This window comes from Sebastes fasciatus, chromosome 21, assembly GCF_043250625.1.
Source record: "Sebastes fasciatus isolate fSebFas1 chromosome 21, fSebFas1.pri, whole genome shotgun sequence".
Lineage (NCBI taxonomy): Eukaryota > Metazoa > Chordata > Actinopteri > Perciformes > Sebastidae > Sebastes > Sebastes fasciatus.
Window position 1 is genome coordinate 4530645 of NC_133815.1, and position 18337 is coordinate 4548981.

The 18337-nt window shown below is 40.4% G+C and overlaps 1 protein-coding gene across 5 annotated transcripts in view; it reads right to left on the minus strand.

The window, feature by feature from the left end:
- Window positions 1-18337, minus strand: part of LOC141759794 (A-type potassium channel modulatory protein DPP6-like) — a 247028-nt gene that overhangs the window by 26210 nt on the left and 202481 nt on the right. For all 5 annotated transcript variants that reach the window (XM_074622183.1, XM_074622184.1, XM_074622186.1 and 2 more), the window contains 5 exons: window positions 11754-11848; window positions 11198-11272; window positions 8611-8663; window positions 7657-7738; window positions 1746-1866 (listed from right to left, as the gene is read on the minus strand). In XM_074622183.1, coding sequence (XP_074478284.1) covers window positions 1746-1866; window positions 7657-7738; window positions 8611-8663; window positions 11198-11272; window positions 11754-11848 — 426 coding nt within the window. The remainder of the gene's footprint in view (window positions 1-1745; window positions 1867-7656; window positions 7739-8610; window positions 8664-11197; window positions 11273-11753; window positions 11849-18337) is intronic.

Genomic DNA, 18337 nt, shown 5'->3' on the forward strand with positions numbered 1-18337 from the left:
CCTCACAGGCCTCCTAGGTGGCAGCCATTCACAGTATCAAACAGATATGTTTTGTTTTATAGTGTCACTCGAGGATTAACATCGTGCAGTATATCACAGCCTGTCTCTATTTCCGCTATCTCTATATCTTATGTGCTTGCCGCTCCCCAACTCCCTCTCGCTCTGTTATTAAAACACAGTTCCACTGGAGCAGAGAGTGCACCCAGCGCAGCGGATATAAATTCATTAGTTGAACTCAAACACAGCAGCCGGCCATGTTTTTTTTTTTTTTTACTGCAAGGCATACAGGTGAGCTTTGATCGGTGGCGTTGACGCTCGGAGAGCACCGTGACATCTGTATCAGAGTGTGTTCAACATACGGCGGCGCTGAATTAATGCAAATCAACTGATGTAGAACATTCATTCATTTTCGGGGGGCTGTGTAAAGCAGAAGCAAATTGACAGACTTTCCACTCTTAATTTACCTGCAAGAAATCAAGAGCTACACGCCAAAAATACTAATGTGGATGCAGCCGCTGGGGAGGCATACTGTCTCATGTCATTACTCGCTAATACACGGGTAACTGCGGAGTGTTCAAATTAAAGTAATGGGATAGAGCGAAGAAAGAGGTTCACTTTATATATTTTCACTTAAAGGTTACCTATTCTATATAGTCAGTAGTTCTTAACCTTTTTACCTTTTATGGCGATTTAAAATGAAGCTTTGTCGATACATTATATTATATATTGCATATATGATTGGTGACAGTTCAACCAAAGCAAAAAGAGAGGACAAATACATTGTTTTGTCTTCTTTTCTATCCTCTAAATCACGCCATGACGCCTTTGAGGGGTCTTTACCTTGAGGTTGGGCACCATTGGCCTTTAGTGACTTCAGAGACAATGGTCACCTGATCAACGGAATACTTCTACATTTTGGGAAATTTGCTTTCTTGCCAAGAGTTAGATGAGAGAATGTATAATACACTCTTAGCTTAGCTTAGCATAAAGACTGGAAACGGGTAGAAAAAGCTAGCCTGGCTCTGTCAATCTGCTCATCAGCACCTCGTTTGTTTAATTCATACAAAAATCAAACTGTAGAAAATACAATTTGCAAATTTTTGTGGGGTTATGTGGGGGACTATTTCTTGGCTGGGGGCGGTGACTTCCTGGAGTCTCTAATTCATGAGCTTTGGAGCTGCAGGTTGACAAAAGCCAGGCTACCCATTCCCCCATTTCCAGTCTGAAAACCTTGCAAAGTAATGCCTGGCTAAATACCTCTGGGGGTAAGTATACATAGAAATACATACAGAAAAGTCCCCATAAAGCCAAGTTGTCACTTTAAAGGAATAGTTCAACATCTTGGGTAGTACAGGAAATAGAAGACGGGCACATAAGCTTAGCATAAATACTGGAAAATGTTTCCTGGTTCTAGCGAAGGAGGGTGGAAAGAGGAGACGTCATGCGTCATCAACACGTCGTATCTTTGGGGTACAAAACATTCGCAGTAAAACCTGGTCTGCACTCACCTAAATTGAACCAATCACAACACACAAGCGCAGCTCCAGTTACACTACACATGTGTTATACCCCATACCCCAAAACCCGTGTCCCAGCCTCTTTCAACAGGCTTTGGTTCTAGCTTCATATTCAACAGACAGATATGAAAGTGGTATAAATCTTCTCATCGAGCAAGAAAGCAAATAAGTGTAATTCCCCATAAGTCAAATTTTTCCTTCAATGGCAAATTTTTTTTCCTGCTTTACCTTCATAGAGCCAATCACTGAGCCCATTGAAGATGACGCCCTCCTTGCCAGTAGACACCAGACGAATGGAGCGGTTGTCCACCCTGGAGCGATAGTAGATGTTGTTCTCGAAAACGAAGATCTACAAGAGCCAGAGAGAGAGGAAGTAGATTTTAATCACATTTTGGAAAGGCCAAACAATAGACAAACTGAAAAAAAAACCACAATAAGAGCCTCTTTTCAAGCAGCTCCCATCCTGCAAAACACTGGATCCCTTCCAGCTTTACGGACGCTGATATGTAGCTGACCCTGACTCACAGCCTTCCTACAGGGAATTTCCTTATTGTGAATAAGCCGTTGCATTATTATTATAATCACTCACAAGAGGAAACCTGAGTAGAGTCTGGTATTTATACTGACACGTTTTATCGCAGGTGGGAGACCTGGGTGAGGCAGAAGTCGTGCTATCACAGCTAAAATCAACCCAGGGGTCGAAACACACATTAGCATGGTGCTTTTTCACCCGTCACACACAAGAGAGTGCACATTTTGGCAATAGCACCTTTTTTATGAGATGGAAACCAAAGATTTCGACAAAAGGAAAGTCTTTTCAATTTCTGTTAAAGATGGCAAACCGTGGGACCAAATTCTGACTTTGACGCTCTCCTCTACAGGCCTGCAGAGCTTTCAAGATAACTGAAGGTCAACCCTTTCATTACAGAGAATAATAGATCATCAGCACCCACGGTGAGCGTGATAGGGCGGGCGGCTCTTGGGGCTGGAATTTTAAAATGTTACAACCTTAATGCCATGCTGAAATCAATCTCAGGCTATTACAGAAAAGGGTTTGCTCAGGATCTCAAGGATTAGGGAATCTCTTGGCCCCGAGCTGCTATCACGGTATCAGTTTGTGAATGATTCTCCAAAAAATATTCACTCTGGGAGGTCTAAATGCTGGGGCGATGTGCAGCAGGAAATCCAATACTGTAGCTGTCTACGAATGCTGAATGCTGATTTTGTACTTCTTTCTACACTGTAAAAAGGATCAACACTACACTACAAGAACCTGCCATATGGATTTAGCATTTTTCAATATTTTACTATACACCGTGACTCAGCATTGTGGCGTTTAGCATACACACTAGTCTAAAAACTAAAAGTTTCTCCAGCAAACCCTCCATCTCCTTGAAGGTAACACAGAGTCTGTCAAATTAGTTTCTCTTGAGGAAACACGAGCTGGGGGCCCATGTGGTTTGGAGTCACTTTGGAGCAGATGGAGTCTCTGTATAGAAGCTAATGTAGGCCACAGCACAGAGAGAAGACCTGGCCCCGTTCTCTGAGGGAAGGTAGAACTCCGACAGTGATGGCTGGGTTCCTCATTTATCCTCGGGGAAAATATTTGGACGAGATTATACAATTGTTGGCCCAATCCCAATGTCCCCCCTAAGGCCTTAAACCCTGAACCCTCAGGGACTTGACATATCACGTTACCTTGACGATGCCAATTTGGGGTTTTTATATGACATTTTTTACTGCCTATTTGAACATCTTCCAGGCTCTTGTCTTACGAGACTAGAGGTAACTGTGAAAAAAAACTATTTATTTGTTTTTGTCAAACTTCATGAAGCAAAATTAAAAGAAATGGTTGATGAATAAACCAGGTGTGTGATATAGTCTTATTGCATTCGTCTCATTTCATGTGTTTTTTTTATGTACTATCTTAAAACCGTAATGTTCTGGCTTCCCATGGCAACCATGGTAACCCTGTGTTTAACGTCACAATGCTCTGATTTGTGGGGAATTCCCTCAAGCAAAGTCTGCAGAAATGCGGACTTATGGGAAGTGTTTATAAAGGGCTCAAAATGTCTGTGAGAGAGCCCTCAAAGATTAGACGATTTGACAGTGGGACAGCCCTAAACCCTCACGGACTTTGCAGGAACGCGCCTCAAAGTCTGTGAGTGTGTACATTGAGATTTGGCCTTTAGGCTGGTGAGAACGATGCCATGCAACGAGATTGCACGAACACAATGAGAATATTCATTAATTTTCACTTCTTCACCAAGAACACTATGGTGCTGTTTAAGTAGGAGAATGTAAACTTAACAAATTAAAGGAAACAACTCCAAAATGTGAAATTAATGTGTACTCAGGTGGTGTTAAAGGTACACTCCACCAATTTTTTTAGCCTCAGCTGTACTTTGCGTTTAGAGCTATTTAGCACGCTAACATGCTAAACTAAGACAGTGAACATGCAAACCTCAATATGCCAACACTGCAGGATGATGCTAGCATTTAGCTTACCTCACAAAGCCACTAGCATGGCTGTACACTCTTGCACCAAAAACACACCAGGGAATTGGTGAAGTGCGGTTATAAATAGATCCTATTAAGACAGTCAGATAGCAATATACAATAGCTGGCAGAGAATGTGTCAAGGTCATCCATTTAGCCGGCGGGCTGCGCTTGTGCACACTGACAAATACCTTGTGTTTTCTTTTAAAAGGTATCTGACAATCAATCCATATATTACACCAATGCAATCCTTTTGTTTTGAGTTATTATACAGTATTCAAATGTTTTGTTTGCGCTGTCCATGGTGCTAAAGGGGAGCTTGGTAGGTGTCCTAAGCGCTTAAACAATTGTTCCCCATCCTGATGAAAACGCCTATGGTGCATGCATAAGTGCATACATGTGCACGTGCATGACGCATGAACACTTAAGGGTCCCGGTTTGGGGTTTTGAACATATGGTCACCCTAGTTTGAAAGATATGATTGTCAGCAATGTGGGAACGGTCTAAAGAAAGATGCTATCAAGATACATTATAGGAAGTTGATCCATACTAGGGACAAAATGTACTCATGGGTGATTTGGACAAAGTCTCAGAGTTTGTATCTCGGTGTCTCTCTCACACACAAACAAACACACCTTCTTTCTCTCTCTCTAATGTAATACAAAGGTTAGGCCTTCTGGGGCTGAGCGTCCAAACTTAGATTGTGTGAATGTGTGTCTGCCTCATGCAGATGATTAGCTGTCTACAGGGAGCATCAAGCTCTTCCATTAACTGGGGGATTTGCTTTACACAGAAAAACAAACGGTACAAAACATCTTTGTGCAGACACGTATCTCAGTGAGAATAAGACGCCACTTATTTACCCAATTACACTGACTTTTTAGCCTAACAAATAGCTTAACATGTGGCTGGACAGCTGTGTTTGTGAGTGTAAATATGTGCTCATTCTCTATGGGAAAGTACAGGAGATTTAATTAAGTGCATAAGGGCTTTGGGAACAGGATCGCAGGTGGGTTGATTTATGTATATTAGATGTCTAAATATGACGACGCATGCCTTGGCTTGCACACTGCGTTTGCTTGTTTTAGCTGACGGACATCTCTCACTTCAACCTCCACCTCTTCGACAGAGGACATCCGAACCTTCAGGGAAACCAGCTGCTGCTCAGTTTCACGCTAACATAACTCGCCTGATGGAAGTAAAACCACTTCATGACTAATGGTGGGAAACTTGAGGCTATATCAATCTAGCGACTGCGTTAATTAATCCACTGAGAAGATAACAGGTAATTAATAGCATTGTGCTGCAGGATGTTATCACTTACAGTCTGTCTGCACCGCAAACCAACACGCCGAAGCTCATTAATGCTCTGACAAGTTCAACTGTGTGATGATGGAGGCGGGAAATGACTCATCTTGGAAGAGTTGCAAAGGACCATTGCGTCTTGTGATTCAAACAATAGTGTTAATTTGAAATATGTTTACTGGGATATCTCAGTGAATCATTAGGATGATTTGCACCCTGAGGGACAAAACAGTTTCTGTGTGCTGCTTTCAAGGACTCAAACTTATACTATTTCATTAACTTGATGAAAAGGCTGCCTCTGAAATATAAAAGAGTCCTAATTCTATGGCTGGATTCTGTTAAATTTCCTCGTTATTTGTAGACCAAAAAGGCCTTGTCCACATCACATTTTCTTCTAAATGTGGCCAAAAAATGCAGCTCACTTTCCACCAAATTTGGAGGACAACCTTTGAATCCTTTGCTGCACTCAGTATCCCTTTGTGAGCTGGTCAGTTGGTCAATGAAATGCAGCATTCAGGTAAACCTGGACAGCTCGTAAAAGTCAGAGAATGTAACGTGACCATGCAGTATCTATCCGGTATTTGTTTTCAAGGGGTCATCAATCGCTGGTAAATCTATCACATGAAGCGGACCAATGAAAAAAGCCAATAGAGGGCGTAAATAACAGATGTCAGACATAAACTTCCACGGTTTGTCCTCGTTAGCAGCCTTGTGAATCAGAGGGGGTTACAGGTTAATGGAAGTTTGCCAGTCGTCAATTGCGTGTGCAATTGAAATGTCACAAATCTCGACTGCAACCTCAGGTACGATGGAACTCGTCCCTTTACACCACAGATATTTACTCAGCCGTTTAAGGTTAATTTCCTGAAATATCTGACTTTGTAATTTGACAAGAGGCACTTGAATGCATCATTAGTTTTGTTCTATGTAATTGACCCACCTTCATGGGCTGCATCCTTCAAAGGATTTGGCATCTATATAAAGATTGACATTGGCATATGCACATAATTGCCAACAAAGTAACCTCACAGCTGCTCTGATAGAACATTTTTTATATTAACTACAGATCAAATGACCACACGTATGTAAATGTTGTCTACCGTAGTGATGAATCCATAGAGAATTATCACCCTGCAGAGTCCTTTAGCATCTTTCACCTCAGTGTTTTGATTTTATGGCCCACATATACACTATCAACTTTTTAAGATGATGATCTGTCAATGTTGTGTTCACAGCTTGTTGTGCTGCACCCAAGTAGCCCAAAAAAAAAAAAATCAATGAATGCAGGTTTAAACATAAACACAAGCACCTTTCACACCTCTTTCATCACTCATTCCAACAACCTCCCATTAGGGGGCCGCAATAAATTCCCTTAAAGACAAAGACAAAGCTCCACATAAAAGACCAGTTCCAATGGCTATATTTTAGACAATATAGATGGTTAGAATCTTAAAGCAGCAGTAGGCAGATTGGAGCAAATATGATAATAAAAAAAGTTATTTTTATAAAACTGTCACTCTGAATCCTGACAGTAGAGTATAAGACAGGTAAAAAAAATCATGTGCCTCTGTGTCCTCCGGTGTCCTCCTAATGGCATCTGCAAGATTTCCCAGACTGGAGGAAAACAACCAATCAGAGCCGAGCTGGGGCCTTGCAGTCTCTGAGCAGCTGTCAATCACTCGTGAACTCCGATCAAACGGTCAAATTAGGCAGCGCTGATCAAATATTAATCGATATTCTTTTACTCTCATGCCTATTTTTCACCTTATATGTTTTCAGAAACATCTTACTGTACTGTTTAGCTATAAAATGAGAAAGTTTGTGAACCTGCTGCCATGTTGACATCTGTTGAGGAAATACCAAGCACCGCCCACCAGCCGGAGCAAACTTTCTAATTTTACAGCTAAACCCTGCACTACAAGATGTTTCTGAAAACATCTGAGGCGAGAAATAGTCATTACAGTAACAGAATATTGATTCATATTTGATCAGCGCTGCCTAGTTTGACCGTTTGGTCGGACTTCGCGAGTGATTGACAGCTGCCTCCGTTGAATGACAGCCAATAGGAACGCTCTCTCTCTGAAATGACCTGTGATTGGCCAAAGTCTCCCGTCACAGGCTAGTTTTTCTAAAGCCTGAAAACAGAGCCATGAGGAGGTGCAGAAGTCTAGTTATCTCTCAGAATACTTGAATTACAATATGCTGAAAGGTTATTATGCACTTTTTGCCAAATGATGCCAAAAATATTCTGCCTACTGCCGCTTTAACCTCGAAACATCACTGCTCAGCAGGCAGAGATGAGACTACAGGACTTCATGGGTATTGTAGTTCTTACCAGTTGCTGGTCCTGGGGTCCCCAGCCTGCGTACTGCAGCTGAGCATTTCGCACCTCTGGAGGGTTCAAGTTCCACGTCGCCCTGGGGTGCACAGACAAGAGGAGACAATGCTATCAGATAGAAGTGCACAGAGTGACTGACTGCTCCCAGCGCTGCTGCAGGAGAAGAACAAATGTAGCACAACCGAGAACAAAGGTTTAAGTGTATCCATAAATACCAGCGCTCTATAACGGTGTCACCTCTCCTTATTGGGGAAAGTGCTGCGCACTGCAAGCTGCAGAATTAGAGGTGCCACTGCCTCTATGTCTTTGTCTGGAGCTGAGGATGAATGAGGTCATCAGCTGAGGTGTTTTTTGTTTTGCACGCCACCACTGGGTGGCAGCACGCAAATGGATTTAAGCACGAGAGCTGTTGACTGTGCTGTAACCTGTGACCTGGTGTGGATGCAATTTAAAAGGTAAATAAGTGAGTTGTCATACTGGCAATAATATGTCTTGGCTGCTGATCAATACCAGTTAATCAAGTGCTACAAGTTCTGGCTTTTTAAACATACTAATTTGTAAATATGTCATGATTTTTGTGTTGTTTATCAGGAGTGAGAATGAATATTTTCAGCTTTTTCGTGTGTTTTTTAACACAAAAAAGAGGTTCAATGCAGCAAAGAGCGCTTGGTCCTCTCTCAAGGCGTTTTAACTGGTCAGATGTAAGATCTGAAGATGTCAAGGCACACCTGGCTGCCATCTGAGGTCACAGATTACTTAATAACCCTTTCACCTCACAGAGTGGTGGAGAATTGGAGGTGTACTTGATGTCACAGGTGCTTTGTAGGAGAGCAGTTGTTAGAACAGGTGGGAATGAGTTGCCTTCAGAGTCACAGGCAGCGAGGTCAGGTGAGATATAGATGAAATGAAATACAATATAAATGGAACAATGATACCCTGCCGCCCACTTACGGAGTATCCAGGCTGCAGATGATGTAGAAGGCCGTGTAAGAATGCTGGTACACCTGGAAGAATAGGTAGCAAGAAAGGATTCACGTCAGATCACTTCACTCCGAACAGGTTGAAGTTTCACCTTGACATCTGAATTCTTTTTTCTGTTACTGTACTTAGTGAAATCAATGCGATTCACAGTTAAGTAGGACATACTTCATAGTTCTATGAAAATGTTAAAAAAGAGAAAAATGGCATTCGAAATTGACAATGAATTCTTTGAATTAAAGTTGAAAAGGTGAGCTGTTAGTGGGTAATTCTGTGAAAAAGAAAAAAAGAAAGTTCTTCCAAAAAATCTAGAACATGGATAGCATAAAAATCTGGTTATAGTTTTATTTATTTGGCTGATATTGGTGTACAGATTCATTAAAGAGTAACTTAACACCCCCTTAAAGTGACCTCCAGTGGTTTAACGTGTCACCCTGCTGCAGTGATGTACAATTGTTCTCTAGGGTGTGTCGGTACACCGTAACATCCCTGTTGGTTGTGGTTACACGTGAAACAGCCTTGACACTTTCAACCAGACAGGGCAGAGATCATTACCTTTCAGTCGGCTGTTAAGTTACTCTTTAGTTACTCTCCACATCAACAAATTTGTCTCTCTTCTATTTAATTTGAAGCTGCTACGGTTTCCATTGGATTTCACTCCACGTCTTACAAAAATACCAACCCTGTATCCTACAAAATGATGTTCCCATACAGCTAAACTGCATTCCCAATTATGTTTCGAGGGAAAAGTATTTTCTCCTGGATTACGGTTGCAGTTTTAAACAGTTTTAAACATATGTTAACGTTGTAAAAAAGAAAAAAATGCAACAAAAATACTGGGTTTGGTTTAGTTAAAAAAACATCATAGTTTGGCTTAAAGGTCCAGTGTGTAACATCTGGCGACATCTAGTGGTGAGGTTGCAGAGGTCGAAGAACTACGATGACCGACGTGAAAATGTGAATGTCCCACTGTAGAGCCTGTTGTTGTAAGAGTAGCATAGGTCGTTTGAAGTTGCGGTTTGTGTAGAAATAAATGCTGCAGCTCCTCAAAACCAACAGAGGTTTCCCGGGTCTTGTTTTCAGGCGGCTGAGTGGTATGACTACGGTTAACTCCGGAGCCAGTAACGTTATCGACTCCGGCCCAAGCATGAAAAATCAACACCGCAATTTGTCCGTTCTGGGCTACTGTAGAAACATGGCGGCTGGCTCCGTGAAGAGGACCCGATCCCTATGTAGCTATAAGCAGCTCATTCTGAGGTAAAAAAAACATAGTTATTCTTATTTTCAGGTGATTATACACCAAAAAAAACATTTATTAATATCATATTCCATTTCTGCCAATAGATCCCCCTAATTGTTACACACGGTTCCTTTAAAATGACTACGTATGCTACGTTGTTAAGCTACAGACATTAATTACAATAAATGAACGTTGACTTTTAGTTTCACACAGGACACTAACAACAGTCTCCGAAAAGACAAAAAAGACTAAATATGTTTCCCTCGAAACATAATTCACAATGTAGGTTAGACATATGGGAATGTAACTTTTATGAGACGGCTGAAAATACACTACACACTAAAAACCTCACCTTTCATCTTTGAAATATTAACTATTTATGAACAGTTCTTCATGTTTTTCTACAATACTTGCGTTACAAATATTTTGTCTTGTTTATGCTACAAATGTAGGAACATATTAATTGACTGCCAAATAGAGACAAATTCAAATTCAAACAGAGGATGATTTGTTTGTGTGTTAGTATGCAGACACTGTTCATTATGAATACCCGCGATCCAAACATCATGTTATAGAGATGCGGAGTGCGTGAGTGTGCATTGTGTGCCGCTACGGTGAGCTTATAGCAGGGATGACAGTCATCTATCAAGGTGATGGAGGTTTGGATGGAATAATAAATGCAAACAAATGCAGCACAACACAATAGGCATCTCTAGTGTGTCATAATATTTTCTATTCATCTCAGGCAATAACACAGGCTTATATCTCTCCCAGCATCTCTCACACACTAACAATGAGCACAAACTCTCCACAGTGACTCAGTGGTGGAGTGGAATGGAGTAAACACACAGTCATCAGCTAGCAAAATGATTCAATATATCTGATCTACCTATATTAGGAGCTGAAAAGCTTTGATGCATATCAAGGTGCTGGCAGAGCTGATGTAGTCATGGGGCACTTTATTCAGAATTGCACAGAAATGATAAATTCCCAGCCAATAGTTCCTGTTCCTCCTGTCGATCTCGTCTCCCTCCCTGCGAGACCGTTTCAGCGCCGAGGGGTTTGTTTGTGTTTCTGCCTCCCTCGCTACAGTTCCACTCGGCTGTGCTGGCCCCCGCCGCCATCGCTGACAGGCAGCGGTGTGCGACAGGCCTTCACACCCCGCCATGATTACTTTCTCCCCCCCTCCCTCCTTTCCTCTCTCTCCCCTGGCTTCGATGCACTACACGAGCACATACCCCACCCTCCGGTGGAGTCGGCTGACATATTTGGCTGTCACTTTGCTAATTCAAAAAACAAGCAAACAAATGAGAAGCTCACCGGTGCAACGTTGTAGGCCAGCAGCACATGCTTCATGTCAGGAGACACCTCATACTTGCTGGCTTTGTACATTTCCTGAGAAGCAAAGGCAGATGTAAGAGGGGGGGAAAAAGACAAAAAGATGAGACCTCTAACCATGCGTGGTATTTTTTCATTAAACTATTCCTTAAGTGACTGCGTTTGACGGATTGCTCGGCTCCTGAAGCAAATGGGAGTAGCATTAATCTTTGCACTAGGGCTCGGCGATTTGATGGCGGACATAATGTTGTGTGTCGTCACCGAAGCCGCCAAAGCACTGACGACGCTACATCTCCATTTCCATCTCAACGTTTTCCCCCCGCATAACCATGCCCTAAGTTTTAACTATGCAGTTCACATTTCACAGCAATAATGGATCATTTGATTAAGCTTCGTAATAAAAAAGAGCTTTGGGTGCTTTGATTTGCTGACACTATAAGAAAAGTTTTAATTTGATTCATAGGCAGCCGTGGTCCGTTTTTTAGTCCGGTGATTGTGAGGAAGCAGAGAGAAAAGAAAAGATGACAAAAAGACTTACAAACTTCTTGTTATGCACCAAGATGGTCTTTTCATCGGTGTCGACGTTGAGCCTGACGACGTCGCCATCACGATTACGGTATAATAGCTCATTACCTGCAAGGAGAAGGACAGAAATAGAGACTTTAAAACTAAAAATAAATACCGTAATGACCACAGACACAAACATACATAATTATACTGCCCTTTCAAAATAAAACTAAATAATTCCTGATAAAACCAACCTACGAACCAATACCCTCAAATTCAACCTGTGGGTCAGACAAATGGGCAGATACACTCGCTGACCTTTTACAGTCAGAACACAAGAGATCAATAATTAAGCTCCTTACATAGACATACTGTAACACCGGACACTCAACAGGTGGAGAACAAAATAAGTCATTAGTGACACGAGACAGAGAGAGTGAAAGATCACTTAGTACTGCTAAGTAAGTCATGAGCTTGGCACCTGATGTAGCCTTGTGTCCAATATGTCAGAAGTAAAACAGGCATTTTAATTGACTAGTCTCCTGCATATGTATTCTGAACAGGAAGTAGCACTAGAAATTAAAAGTATGGTTTCAAAACAAGACATTCACCCTTTGAAAACGTTAAATAGCTGCTGGCTTGATAGAAAAAAAAGCAAAGTTATTAGCTGTGGTGAGCATCGACGACATAATCAAATTTTAGTGGATGCTTCTATTTATTACCTTTTTAATATTAAAAGCATATTAAATTAGGCTTGTTGGAGAGTTTTATTAATCTATAAGCAACTCAAAAAGTGCATCTTTTATAGATAAGTGCAATATTTATTAATGGGTCACAAAGAGGCATGTGTGGCGGATTCAAATATGAATGTCCTCACTGAGAAAAAAACAATGGAAAAAAAAATATCTTTTCATTTTTTATGTCTTTGGGGCAATAACAACAACAATCAGTGTTTTTTGTATTAATTAGACCCCACAGTTTTTTATTTTTTATTATTTTTTAATATAGGCCTCTACCAAATGGTTGAGATGTTGCTTCATGGCAAAAGTAAACAACAAACCATGTGATGTTATTATGCTAGTACTGGTAATAGTATACTAACATATGTAAAATTGCTACCATGGAATTAGTACTATTACCAGTACTGATGTTATTTCCATATATTTACTCAGTAAGTTACTTTGATCCCAGAAATGGTGAAAAATCATGCTGATTTTTCTCAAATATATAATGTAATAAGTATATAAATGTAAATATATGATATACATAACTATATGATATTAACAACAGTGACATGTTCAGAATTTTTTTTAATTTCATAAACATTGTTAATTTATTATCTTAGCATTACTACTTTACTATTAATGACAATTCAACTGTTTGGTCAAGTATGCTTTTAGACAATAAAAATATCATACTTATTAAATTATTTCTGAACATATATAACGGAATAACTAATTAAACGTATGATATTAACAATGATGAATGACCTAAAGTTTTTAGTTTTTTTTAGCAAATAGCACTTTAATTACATTATTAGCTATTTACCATAAAAAGACAATTGAATCGCTTGAGCATGTTTTTAGAAAATTATTTGCAGGTTAATTGATTTTTTTTTTTAATCAAGTTACATAATTCTGTTTATTAAGGCCTCTGAAACTATTATATGTCAAAAAATATGCTTACTTTTGAAAATTAGACCAAACAAAGTCCTCATGTCTGTAGTGACTTTTTTGTGGCTAACTTCCTGTAAGGAGGCGGACTGAAAAGTCCTGCTTTTTAAAAACATCTAGTGGATTTTTTTTAGCATAACGTACCTAAACCGAGTGATAGAGTAGTCTCAATCAGGTTGAGTTAAGTTCAGCACATTTTTCAATAGTGACTCAAAATGTGCTCTGTCAAACAGTTGAGCAGAACATTAAATGGATATAAAAGCAGGGCTTAGGTAGCATGGCTGCGCAATTACTTGTAAAAATGATTGTGTGATCACAATTTTGGCTTCAACAATACATCAAACTTTATCAGTTGCAATTCTGCAGCCTTGTTATGTGTGAAGGTATGTCAAATCAAGTGCTCCCGACTCAATCATAAACTGTCTGGCCAGTAACAGTTTGTTTCAAGCACAGTGTGATTGAACACGTCCGGCTTCCCAAACACACAGTTGCAGCTGCAGGTCAGTCTGCCGGGCGACCTGCGAGTGTATTGGAATGTTTATTGTCAATAAACACCAAATATGACTTATACTTCTCTTTCAAAAGACACTAGTTTGTTTTAAAGAGAGTCTTACAGTACTTTGATTTGTTCATTTGAAATTGTATATGTATTTACTATGTATCGGTTACAGGTTATTCATAGGTTTATTGTACCTATCCGAACTGTTCATGTGCAATAAAAACATTATGGTAAACAGATTGAGTGTTACTGATCCGCAACCCTATCAACTCTACTGCAGATACTATAAGCTATAGATGTAACAGACTGTAAAAATTAAATACAAATAAAAATACTTACAGCCCCTGAAATCTTATCTCTTCTCTACAAAACTTTAAAACACCCTTAAGTTTTACTTGCAAAAAACTTCAACAGTCAAAAACTCTCTATTTGATTGATGGAAAACAGACCCAAAATTGTCATCACAAACGAAATCCTGACTGGTGCACGGAAGTACGTGACAGTTAGAAGAGCTCAGAGAAAAAAACACAAATACAGAAATATCATGTGAAATATCTAAAACATTTCTATGTTTCGAAGAAAACTGTGTGTCCGTGGAGGACCCCACCACTTATGCAACATATTGTCACTCCCAACTTGTCAAATATCAACGCTTTGTCACTGGACCTGCGCTCCAAACTATGATGCTCTAGCTACCATTCTTGAGTCAGTTTCGGACATGTCTGGGATGGCGTGTCAGTTTCCACTCATTTCATGCATACAGCGTCTTTATATATAATAAACTTCCAGCGTAGGTTTTTTATGTAAATAAGTACGCTTGCTATGTAACTGGTGTTAGTTAAGTAAAAAAAAAGGTAAAATAAGTCAACGTTGACTTGGTTTCACACGGTACACAAACAATGGTCTCGTCTAACCTCCACTACCGCCCACCCAATGTGGACTTTCTCGCTCTTTATCCTACGTCAGTTGCTCTGACTGTCTAATAATGAAGCGGATGGGTTTACGTTGGAGTTAGTTGAACGCCTGGTGTGTCTCATACAGACGCTAAAGGGTGCCTTGGTGCGTCAGTATCAGATGCCGAGGGCCAACGACCAAGCGTCTGTATTTGACGAGTTGGGAGTGAGAACGGGTTGACTTTTAAGAAGGGAATTGAGGAAATGGCTTTTTAATACACTTTTATGGTCCTTTACACAATGTGCAGAACGAGAGAGTGCCATTTTTCCCCAAATAAATGCTAGGTTTAACAAAAGTGCTCAAAAATCTGACCTATTCAGAGTCATGTCAACGCACAGCTGGCAATACGCCTGAATACAAAAGCTTCCAGCCCAAACACAGAGAGTTCAGGCCACCAGAGGAAACCCTTGAAGGGAGCCATTATTTGAAAGATGTATGAAAGTTCATACAGCTCCTCATCCATCAGGCCTTTATCAGGGAAGGATAAGTTTAATACAGCAACTGCCCCCTTTCACCTTCAATCTATCTGCGCCCCTCTGTCTTATTGCTTTAGTGATCCATAGGCGCACGAGCAACCACTCCATTTGGCGAGGTAATTAGAACCCAGAGATTGTTATGCAGAGTGCACTCTATCTGCTAGCATATCTAATTGACCATTAGAGGTGACAAAATTACCATCACAATGGCTTTAATTCAGAACGTGCTGGGGAGAGCAGTTTCAGACATTTTTAGATTGGCATAGCCAAACGCCCCCTCAACAGCTATTGTCTCCAACCATCGGCATACTAACAAGGCTATAAATGGACTCCTTCATGGAAATCATGGAGATAAATAAAAGAGTAATACTTTTTTTCCCCCATGCTCCATTATCTTAGTTTGACTCCGTTTGGCACCTTGATAAGCGGTCTACTTTTATATTTGATATGGTAATCGCAGGCGATGGGGCTTGAATGTGTAAAAAAGAAAGACAACATGGTGACAAATAAGCGGTCAAAGAGATTGACTGGACTTTATTTTGCTTCGTGACTTGCTCTGTTTTCATGGTCAGGCTTCATTTTAAACTGCATCTTTAAGGCACCTTTTCTTTCCATCTTTGTTCCTCACCCAATAGCTGATCTCCTCCTTTATCCACATGCCCCAAGACACCTCAGATACACCTCAGATCTCTCAAATCCTCCCCATCACTGGCCTTTTATAAGCCCTCCTGCTGAGTTCATCATTTTAGACCTTATCATCCCTCCTTCACCTCTCCAACTCTTTGTTTTCTGCTCTTTCAAAGACCCAGAGCCATCTATTCTTTCACAGTACCCTAGGCATTATGTCTTCCCTTCAATCTATCTCTTTCTAGCTCTCTCTCTTTCTCTTTCCCCATTTACTTTCACTCGCTGTGCATTAGCCCAGGGCGCTGTTTTCTGCTCTGATCTATACCTTTCCGCGGCAGTATGTCTTATTAATACAGCCTCCTGCCCTGGGCACAGCCCTTAACCCAGCCTCTCTCCGGGGAGGCACGGGGAGCGCCAGGAAGCGGGAAGAGAGGGAGGCAGAGACGCGAGGCGACACTCGAGTGACAGAAGGAAAATTGCTACATTGGGTTTGTACAATTCAACTCCATGGACTTCCCTTCATAGAAGCATATTCATGGAACAGTCTTTTATCTGTGAAACTGCCACTTTTATAGGTCAATTTTTGTTTATTGCAATGTAAGTCCAATTTTCATAGCATTGGGCATCATTTCGGTTAATTATAACATCGTACTCATAAAGGTAACCTCTGAGATCTGGAAACACGGCAACATCATTACAGCAAAGTCAGACGGAGCAAGAAACACGAGCAGTCAGACAATAATAAAGGAGGCTGTAAACAAGCCAAGCCTATATTACGAATATATTGTCTCATTAAAAAAAAGTGCAGAAATGCACAGTTATGTTCCCATCGGCAATGGAAAGAGGCAGGTTTAATGGTCTCTCTGAAGAGAAACTGCTTGTTTGTTATGAGATTTAGTTGTGATTGAAGACGTCCTTTCATGTTTTACTGCTCATATTACTGCTCATAATATGGTGACGTAAAGGCTACACATGTCCTTAAAGGAATACTCCACCAATTTCACATTGCACTCCTAGAGCATTGTCAGATTCACAATGGACACTTCAAAATCGATGCCAGAGATATTGTCGTTTTTATCCCATGCAGTCTTCCTCCTTGTCAAAACCCGGAGCCTACATTAACCACAATGCAACTCGACCACAGACCCTTCGCTGGAGATTTAGGTGTGTCATGCTAACAGTAGCTAATGTGTTACATCGTTGCACTAGCGTCAAGCAGAGATAAGGAGCGGACTATAAGGTCCGGTAAACCCTATTCTTTCTAATCCCACACCTCCAAGGTCACGTTCTTATCTGACTAAACGTTCACCACTGCACTGGTATCTTATAAATCTATGTCAATGACATAACAGATAAACAAATAACTATATAAATGATGCATGATTTGTATCATGCAAAAATACGACAAATACAATTTACAACAAACAGTTTGAGTAACAATTTTAACATTCTCTTCAAGTCTCTTTAAATCTGTATGAACGTCTGACTGATCACATTTCTTCCTCTGTTAAAGGAATACTTCACCTAGCGGGTGATCAGGTGGAAGGATAATTTGGTACAATGTGAGTCTAAAAAGATATTAAGAAGTTTAAAGGAATAATTCACCCACAAAATGACCATTTGTATATGAATTACTCACCCTGTGTTGCCTTGAATTCTTGATTTAGTAGCCTGCCTGTGCAAGCATGAGATGTTTTTTGCAGAACTGTTTTAATTTGTAAGGTTTTAGAGAAGATATGTACATGTGTTTGGGAAGTAGTGAGCATACGACTGGATAAATGAGACCTGGATTATACTGCACAAATTGTGTGGGAGGTTGTAAACTAATGTTTTGATATAGTTTTGCTGTTGTTAAACACAATTCCCAATTTACTTCAGTTTGTCAAGGCTTTTCTGCACTTTTGGATTATTCGTTCACCGTGGAGGCTTGAGAGAAAAACAACGTTTTCTTCAAGAATTCAAGGCAACACGGGGTGAGGAATTGATATACAAATGTTAATTTTGTGGGTGAAGTATCCCTTTAAACTTCTTAATATATTATATACAGATCTGCCACTCTGATCCCCCACTACATCCTTCACCTGTTCACCTGGGGAACAACATGTTTTGCTATTACCTCAATGGCTTCATGGTACAATAGGCTTCAGTCATGCTTCGACTAAGCCTTTTCACCTCACATGACAGCTTAATAAGACAGACAGAACAGTTCAGAAAGACTAATTAATACTACTTCAAGGAAATTGACTCTAGTAGACTCTTGAAATGAAATTACCTTCTACTGCACTGCAATTGTTCAGAGTTAGCCTTTTTTTACAATGCTGCTCATTCTACGGTCTTCTCAGTCCTCCGTGTCCATTCCCACTCAACCCTTACTGGAAGGCTTTAG